This window comes from Mus caroli, chromosome 3 (genome assembly GCF_900094665.2).
Source record: "Mus caroli chromosome 3, CAROLI_EIJ_v1.1, whole genome shotgun sequence".
NCBI classification, from domain to species: Eukaryota; Metazoa; Chordata; class Mammalia; order Rodentia; family Muridae; genus Mus; species Mus caroli.
Genome location: NC_034572.1, coordinates 76,602,036 through 76,611,401, shown reverse-complemented (window position 1 = coordinate 76,611,401; position 9,366 = coordinate 76,602,036). Strand labels below are relative to the sequence as shown.

Below are 9,366 nucleotides of genomic sequence, written 5' to 3'. Positions count from 1 at the left end.
ACATCTCCATCATGAAGCAAACCAATCTACACTGTTTTCAGAATCACTTTGAGAGGCAGCTATGGGATAGAGAAAGGGAAGCACTTAGCTTCAAGGCCATAGATAGAAGTGAGGGCCCCGGATCTTCCCCATGCTTTGAAGGAGGGCTGTTCTGGGGGCCATGGAAAGAGAAAAATATCTGTGCCATCCTTATCCGTTCATATCCTGAGCACAATGCTGCCATGGAGGCTGGTAGACTCTGTTATCGGATGCTGAGCAGAAATGGATCCCAGAGACATAAGGGCAGGGGAGGACAAAGTGTTGAAAAGGAGGAGAAAGAGAAAATATTCCTGAGCCCAAATTGCAACCTGTGAGGATGGAGAGATAGCAAAAGAGTTCAAAAGATGCGTTTGAGGGAGAAGTGAGATTTTGAGATTAGAGTAGTTAGTTAGAACCTGGGTCATGGCAGCCCTGGCTGTCTAGCCAATCCTTCTGGGCCTCAATCGGGTATTTAAATAATTATCAGTAGACAGCAGAAATATAGCTATTCAGTGTAGCCACATCAGGAAGACAACTAACTAATGAGGGTGTACGATGCCCCCATCCTAAGTTCAGGATCCTGTCACCACAGGTTTAGATTTAGATAATACAGAAAATATCCATAAGTAGGCAGTTTTGGTCAAGGTGTGCTACCCCCCAGTCATTCAGCCATCATTGTCCAGGCCTCCAGTGTTTTCCTCATGGTGAACTGATAAAAACTCCCTGTGACTGGTACAGGGCTGTAATTTTTAACTGGAACATTCCAATAATCAAAGAGAGAGTGTGTCTCTTCAACTCAGCCAAAAGTCGAGCTGGGAGGCAGCTTTCTCTTTTGGACACTTGGGGAATTCCCACACGGAGCCTCTGGACTCTCAGTTCTGTTTTGCCTGCCCTGTGGCTCCTGCCAGCACTGATGCCAGGCTCCGCTCCCCTTGCAGACCCCTGTGGGCGGCGCCTGCCGCACCGGGGGCGGTGCTGGCGACCGGGAAGTTCGGGCCCTGGCCTGGGGACATCCCCTTCCCTCACTTCCCGGTCTTCAGTCTTCCTAGGCTGGTGCCCAGATGGCTAGTGGGCACGGGGAGCGGCGGCTGGAGGACTCCTAGGTAGGTGGGTCGTTCCTGCTGCCGGGTTGCTGCACCCCTCCCCGGGCAGGGTCGAATCGACCGGGCGGCCGCTGTGCTGTGTGGGGACCTGGTTTCCAAAGTGAAGCACCTGCGCCCCCAGCCGGGCCGGTCAGCTTTGGGGCCAGATGTTTGTTTCCTGCTGTGATCCCTGCAGGAAGAGGGACACCCAGGGAAGAGGGGGGCACCGGAGAGCTGCAGCCACTGTCCCAGAGCCCGCGGCTGTGTGACCTGCGTCTTTACAGCCTTTCTGGCCCTGGGGTCACAGAAGGGAGTGTCTGTAGTTTCTCTGAACCCTGGGAAGCTAGGGTGAACGGTGGCGCTGTCCCAACTTACATCCAGTCCATCCCTCTCTTGTCCCCAGGCTCCGGGCAGGCGGTCACTGGCAGGAGATGTGTCCACAATCATAGTTTCGGAAGGTGAAGGTTGGACGGCAGTCTCTGCGACCTAAAAGTGGAAAAGATGTCGTTCAAGGAGGTGCAGACTGTTTCCTTCTGACCAGGATCTTGTTTCTGAGCGTAGGGGCTTCACTTCTCTGCTTTTCATTTACCTCTGGAGCATCCGAATTGCATCACAGGTCAGAAGACAACTTACCGAAACCTCAGACAAAGAGTGAGTGGAGTCTTTTAAGAAGGATCTTATGACTTCTTCAGTTCTATAAATCTTGTGTTTACATCTTAGATGTGAGGAAAAGGCTTTTCTAGTTTCAAAAAGGAGAAATAATATTTCAGGTGTAAAACGCTCAGATTGCCTGGATGCTTTTGGTCTGACAGAAAGTTCTTCAGCAAAGAGCAAATGGTAGGTAAGGTGGCTGGACTTAGACGGAGAGACCCTTTTCCTCCCCAAAAGGGAAATATTATGAGTACTGGAAAATATCTTATTTCATTACATTCGAAGGTTTTTTTTTCCTGTTCTAAGCAAAGAAGATTTGCACCTTAAACCTTTAATTAGTGAATACAAAAACTTCCAGACATTGACAGTATGTTTTGGAAATTTCTAAGCTACCAGGTTTTTGTTTGTTTGTTTGTTTGTTCTAAATTTATAAGTTAACATTTAACGGGATAAGTGCCCAATGAAAAATCACCCTCCCATTTAAAGAAGTGAAGCTTAAGGGAGGACACTTAACATAGGGAAAAAATTCATAACGTTCATAATGCAACGATTGGAAGCCTCCACATATTAATTATATTAAATAGAAGGTACTCCACTTAAATGATCAAGTTAGTAGTGTCAAGAAAGAGTTAACAACTACAACCTACAATCCTCGGCTGGCTTATCTTTTTTGAGATGGTCTCAGGCCTTATGGGCTGAGACCGCAACTCATCGTGTGATTGTGGATGTCTTTGAACTACTGACTTCCTGTCTCCACCTGCCAGAGTCGGAGGTGTCCACCACTGTGCCCTGTTTATTTAGTCCTGGGGGTCAAACACATTAGCATACTAGCAAAGTGCTACAGACAAGCTGCATCCCAGGCCCATTGCCTGCTGTGTCTGAGATAGATTCCTTAGGGGCACTAAAGGGGAAAATGTACAACCAGCTATCGAGAGAAAGCTGTGGGAGGGAGGTGGATCTGCAGTAAGGAGCACTTGCTGCTCTCTCAGAGGACCTGGGCTCAGTTCCCAACACCCACATGGTTATAGGGGCTCTCATGTCTTCATTTGGTCCAGAGGGCACTGTACACACACGGTGCACATGTGCACATTCAGGCAAAACACTCACAGACTCATACCTATACCATAAAGTGGCACTTGCCACCAGGCCTGATGACCGGAGCTCAATCCCCAGAACCCACATGGTGGAAAGAGAGAACTGGCTTCCTCAAATTGTCCTCTGACTTCCACGTTTGGGTAGTAGTGCACGTATGCCATCCCCCAGCCATTACAGAAGCATAAAATGTATTTTGGGAAATTGTTGCGTTACTTCACTGAGCAAAGATGACCACAGTATGTGTGGTTGCATGGAACAGCTACAGGGTATAGGGCCCAGAAGGTGCCCTGGGAGACGAGCCTTGGATTCTCCCAGGAAAGCATACTGGGGAAGTGAGGCAAACTATCTTATTTCCTTTTCATTCATCTAAGTAGCCAATCCGGGATTGGACACAGCTTTCTGAGAACTTAACTCAGCAGAATGAGAAGGTTCTGGGGGCCTGAATGTCTCCCTCAACTGGGCAGACTATTGACGCCTCTCTGCCTAGGGCTCTAGACATTCCTTTTGTCTGGTAGTAGTAGGAGCAAGGCAGAGTGAGTGGGCATGAGAGTAGACTGTTTCCGTGCCCAGTGAGAGATCATGGACCAAGGGAGCAATGAGTTGAGTAAGAGACATCCTTGGTGAGCGTTAAAGACAGGAGCCCGCCACCAGAGAGCCATAGGCCACATCTAGTTCATTTCTTTAACTACTGACTTGTTCATTCTCATCCATCTGTTTATGTTCAACCCACATTTATTGAGTCCTGTGTTGTTGTTGTTGTTGTTTTTGCCTCCCAGATGATTGTTTTTGCATTTCTTCATCTGCTAGTGCTACTGTATATAACAAAATTAATTTTTAATTTTCATTCATGTATTGTGTTTGCCTGTAACTTATTCCTTGCATGAGAGAGAGAGAGAGAGACAGAGAGACAGAGACAGAGACAGAGACAGAGGCACAGAGACAGAGACAGAGAGACACAGAGAGAATGTGAATAAGCGTGATAATAATGATATGCCCTCAGACACACTCACTCACATGAGCTTCGTTTGTTTTAAGGTCAAATCTCAGAGGATGCTACGAGCTCTTTGGCTCTTCTGGATCTTGGTGGCCATAATAGTCCTCTTCAGCAAAGGGTGCTCTGCTCAGGAGTCTCTGTCATGTGATGCTTCTGGGGAGTGTGATGGCCGCTCCAGGTCTTTCACCTCTATTCCCTCCGGACTCACAGCAGCCATGAAGAGCCTTGACCTGTCTTTCAACAAGATCACCTACATTGGCCATGGTGACCTCCGAGCGTGTGTGAACCTCCAGGTTCTGAGGTTGAAGTCCAGCAGAATCAACACAATAGAGGGAGATGCCTTTTATTCTCTGGGCAGTCTTGAACATTTGGATTTGTCTGATAATCACCTATCTAGTTTATCTTCTTCCTGGTTCAGGCCCCTTTCCTCTTTGAAATACTTAGACTTAATGGGAAATCCTTACCAGACACTGGGGGTAACAGCTCTCTTTCCCAATCTCACAAATTTACAAACCCTCAGGGTAGGACATGTAAAGACTTTCAGTGAGATAAGGAGAATAGATTTTGCTGGGCTGACTTCTCTCAATGAACTTGAAATTAAGGCATTAAATCTCCGGAATTATCAGTCCCAAAGTCTAAAGTCGATCCGAGACATCCATCACCTGACTCTTCATTTAAGTGAGTCTGCTTTCCTGCTGGAGATTTTTGCAGATATTCTGAGTTCTGTGAGATATTTAGAACTAAGAGATACTAATTTGGCCAGGTTCCAATTTTCAGCACTGCCCGTAGGTGAAATCAGTTCGCCGATGAGGAAGCTGGCATTCCAAAACTCGGTTCTCACGGATGAAAGCTTTAACGAACTCCTGAAGCTGTTGCGTTACATCTTGGAACTGTCGGAGGTAGAGTTTGACGACTGTACCCTCAATGGGCTCGGCGATTTCAACCCCTCGGAGTCAGACTTAGTGAGAGAGCTAGGTAAAGTAGAAACAGTCACAATCCGGAGGTTGCACATCCCCCAGTTCTATTTGTTTTATGACCTGAGTACTGTCTATTCCCTCCTGGAGAAGGTGAAGCGAATCACAGTAGAGAACAGCAAGGTCTTCCTGGTTCCCTGCTCGTTCTCGCAGCATTTAAAATCATTAGAATTCTTAGACCTCAGCGAAAATCTGATGGTTGAAGAATATTTGAAGAACTCAGCCTGTAATGGAGCCTGGCCTTCTCTACAAACCTTAGTTTTGAGCCAGAATCATTTGAGATCAATGCAAAAAACAGGAGAGATTTTGCTGACTCTGAAAAACCTGACTGCCCTTGACATCAGCAGGAACACTTTTCATCCTATGCCTGACAGCTGTCAGTGGCCAGAAAAGATGCGCTTCCTGAATTTGTCCAGTACAGGGATCTGGGTGGTAAAAACGTGCATTCCTCAGACGCTGGAGGTGTTGGATGTTAGTAACAACAATCTTGATTCATTTTCTTTGTTCTTGCCTCGGCTGCAAGAGCTCTATATTTCCAGAAATAAGCTGAAAACGCTCCCAGATGCTTCATTGTTCCCTGTGTTGCTGGTCATGAAAATCAGAGAGAATGCAGTAAGTACTTTCTCTAAAGACCAACTTGGTTCTTTTCCCAAACTGGAGACTCTGGAAGCAGGCGACAACCACTTCATCTGCTCCTGCGAACTCCTATCCTTCACTATGGACACGCCAGCTCTGGCTCAAGTCCTGGTTGACTGGCCAGACAGCTACAAGTGTGACTCTCCGCCTCGCCTGCACGGCCACAGGCTTCAGGATGCCCGGCCCTCCGTCTTGGAGTGTCACCAGGCTGCACTGGTGTCTGGAGTCTGCTGTGCCCTTCTCCTGTTGATCCTGCTCGTAGGTGCCCTGTGCCACCATTTCCACGGACTGTGGTACCTGAGAATGATGTGGGCGTGGCTCCAGGCCAAGAGGAAGCCCAAGAAAGCTCCCTGCAGGGACGTTTGCTATGATGCCTTTGTTTCCTACAGTGAGCAGGATTCCTATTGGGTGGAGAACCTCATGGTCCAGCAGCTGGAGAACTCTGACCCGCCCTTTAAGCTGTGTCTCCACAAGCGGGACTTTGTTCCGGGCAAATGGATCATTGACAACATCATCGATTCCATCGAAAAGAGCCACAAAACTGTGTTTGTGCTTTCTGAGAACTTCGTACGGAGCGAGTGGTGCAAGTACGAACTGGACTTCTCCCACTTCAGGCTCTTTGACGAGAACAATGACGCGGCCATCCTTGTTTTGCTGGAGCCCATTGAGAAGAAAGCCATTCCCCAGCGCTTCTGCAAACTGCGCAAGATAATGAACACCAAGACCTACCTGGAGTGGCCCTTGGATGAAGGCCAGCAGGAAGTGTTTTGGGTAAATCTGAGAACTGCAATAAAGTCCTAGATTCTCCACCCAGTTCCTGACTTCCTTAACTAAGGTCTTTGTGACACAAACTGTAACAAAGTTTATAAGTAACATAGAATTGTATTATTGAGGATATTAACTATGAGTTTTGTCTTGAATACTGTTATATAAATATGTGACATCAGGAGACCGGTTTCTCTGTTTTTCTTTATCTCTTTCCTGTATTGATATCTGAATAACCTGTTCACTTAGAACATCTGGAGACAGCACATTTAGACTGACGGTTTAGTGCCTGTATCCAGTCTGAAAAAGAAAATGTGAGCAAAAGATTTTTAAAATAATTATATGCTCAGAGGCTTCTTATGATTCAAAATAACTCCATATGTGGTAGATTCCACTGCCTTGAACGTTTATAAGTAAGGTTTGATCATGTATCACATTTTAACGGAATATTCTTTACTAAGGGTTCTTCACTGATTCTCGGCAACTTTCTTCTTGTGCTGGGAACCACAAGCACAAGGAAATGAACCTCCTTGACCCCTTTCAAATTCTTGGCCAGAGCTGGGTTTATGTGGTTAATTGGGTTTTGGAGTCAGAGATACTTAGGTAAACAGATGTGTGATTTTGAGCAAGTCACTTGGCCTAACCCAAAACTTTTTCCCATCCTTAAAAATGGGCAGCAAGGTCTGTGCATGCTGGATTATGCACAGGGCTTGAGCTGAGGTAGAAGAAAACCATACTTCCTGGTTGCCATTGTGGCCAGAAGGATTATGGAGGCAAGGCTATCAGACTTATCCAAAAGGGACCTAGGGGTACTGTGACGTTAGATAGTTGTAGATAGTTGCTACTGATGTTACTGTTTTATAGGAAATTATTTATTTTTATAGGACTGTTCATATGTAGATATGTTCCTATTATGTACACTAGCAGAGAGATTAGAGACCCTGTTCATAGAAAAATGACCTTAAGGAAGAAGTTCACTAGTGTGTAATGAGCTTTAGTGTGGGAAATTATACAATGTTTCTTTCTTTCACAAGCTCCCAGGAGAGAACTGGGCAGAAAACATAGGCCAGCCTGTGAAATAAGTGAACATATTCAGATTATTGTTATCCTTGAGGAGAAACCACAGAAATCCATCACAGCAATAAATGTACTTCCTACTATCCCACTTCACACAGGCGTCTCCACATCACCAAATGACCCAGAAAGGCCAAACAAAAACTCGTTTCTCTCTCTATAACTATATATTTAGCCAGAGAAGTGTTGACTTGATCCATTATCAATTTTAAATAATTTAAACCACAATAGAAATGGCTTCATTGTTTGGTAAGTTTAAAATGACCTTTAATCTTCATTATTCATAGAAATGAAAACTACTTTCAGCGAAGTGGCCGGATGCAAAATTACACACACACACACACACACACACACACACACACACACACACACACACACCAATAACCTCCTATAACCAGTAGTAGACACACTCAATTTCTTTCTTCAATGTCTTAACCATTTTCATTGTAGAGGTGTTTTCAGTTGTCAGTGAAATTTAATGCCCACCTCTAGGGGGTTCTTTTAGGCTACTGTCAATGGTGACATTGTTTGCCTGGCTGAAGAAGACACTAAGGTCTGCTCTGCTCATAGATGCAAAGTATTTCATTATGAAAGTGGCATTTCTATCAAAAGCAGACGACAGAGCCATTGTGACACCAATGAAAGCTCATATATTGTTCTTCATAAAATTAGGAAAAAAGTCTCCACAATTCATTTGGAAGGAAAAAAAAAAAAAAACCCCTACATGATGAAAGTCATCCTAAGCGAAAGGAACGCTGCTAGAAGTGTCACCATAGCTGATTTCAAACTATACTGGAGAGCCATAATAATAAAATTAGCATAGTAGCAGCACCAAAATAGACATGTGTGCCAGTGGGATAAAGTAGAGATTCCAGCTATAATACAGACAGGACAAAAGGCTGAATCTTCAGCAAAAGATGCTAGGAAAACTGTGTATCTATACACAGAAGAATATAGCTGCACTTTATCTTCCAGTCTGTACAAAAATCAACTCTAAATAGAGCAAGTACCTCAATATAAAAATCTCTGAAACTGATAAAGGAAATGGTACCAAGAAGTGGGTTCTTTGCATTGATATTTTTACCTTTTGTAGGCCTTTGAAACTAGTTTGTGGGAATAATGTGGAAGAAATTGGAACTATAGGTGCAACAAGTCCTTGCTTGCTATACTCAGAGATTACTGGCCATTCCACTAGGCTTTTGAAATACCAGAATGGCAATAGAAATGCAGACAGTACTATCGGTTATTTTTTTATTGCTGGGATAAAACACTATGACCAAGGCATCTTTGAGAAGGAAGGGTTTATTTGGGCTTGTGGCTCCAAAGAATAAGAGTGTATCACCATTATGACGGGGCAGAATGGCAGCAGGCAGGAATGGCTACTAAAGCAACAAGCTGAGAGCTCATATCTTGAACTACAAGTGTGAAGTAGAGAGAATAAACTTGGAGTAATACAAGTCTTTAAACTCTTAAAGCTGATTCCAGTGGCTGACTTCCTCTAACACTGCCACACTTTCTAGGCCTCCCAATCAATGGCATCAATAGTGAACCAAGCACTTAAACACTGAGCCTATGGAAAGCATTCTCATTCAAAGTACTATCAGAGTCCAGCTTGGACCAGTTCATTCCAACTGGTCTTATGTATTCTGTTGGCTAAGTTCTTGTTGCCACATGGACTTACTTCTGCAACAAATATTTCTGAATGGTTCCTCTTGCTGGGCACTGCTTTAAGTTCTGCTGTAGGAGATGCAACAGATGAAACTTGGCTTTGTGGAGTGGAAGACAAACAGAAGCATTTGATTTTAGCTACTGGTGCATTCTCCAAAGGAGGCACCATTAGGTACCAAGATGGAATTGTGCTGCTGCCCATCCGTGTGTGCACATATGGGCAGGTGTTTGTGAACCGAGAAGTGATTATTTCTCCTTTATTTTGGCCCTTAGGTGGCATGAATTTGGCAGTACTTGGGGTCTCAGAAAAGCCACAGCCCTGCTGGTAGAGCTTTGAGGGTAGATATGTGTGTATAGAGAGGCTTCACAATATCGGAGCTGTTGCATGCTAGAAAATATGAAGGATAGA

The 9,366-nt window shown here is 44.8% G+C and overlaps 1 protein-coding gene across 2 annotated transcripts; it reads left to right on the top strand.

Annotated features, from left to right (window-relative positions):
• Positions 1-874: 874 nt before the first annotated feature.
• Positions 875-6,399, top strand: Tlr2 (toll like receptor 2). Of its 2 annotated transcripts, none has more exons than XM_021158462.1 (3): positions 875-1,121; positions 1,504-1,751; positions 3,882-6,399. In XM_021158462.1, the coding sequence occupies exon 3, from the start codon at positions 3,897-3,899 to the stop codon at positions 6,249-6,251; it is 2,355 nt and encodes a 784-aa protein (XP_021014121.1). In that variant the 5' UTR covers positions 875-1,121; positions 1,504-1,751; positions 3,882-3,896; the 3' UTR covers positions 6,252-6,399. The 2 variants fall into 2 exon arrangements, with proteins under 2 accessions (XP_021014121.1, XP_029330638.1); XM_029474778.1 differs by having other exon boundaries at positions 966-1,121; positions 1,504-1,716; positions 3,882-6,393.
• Positions 6,400-9,366: the final 2,967 nt, after the last annotated feature.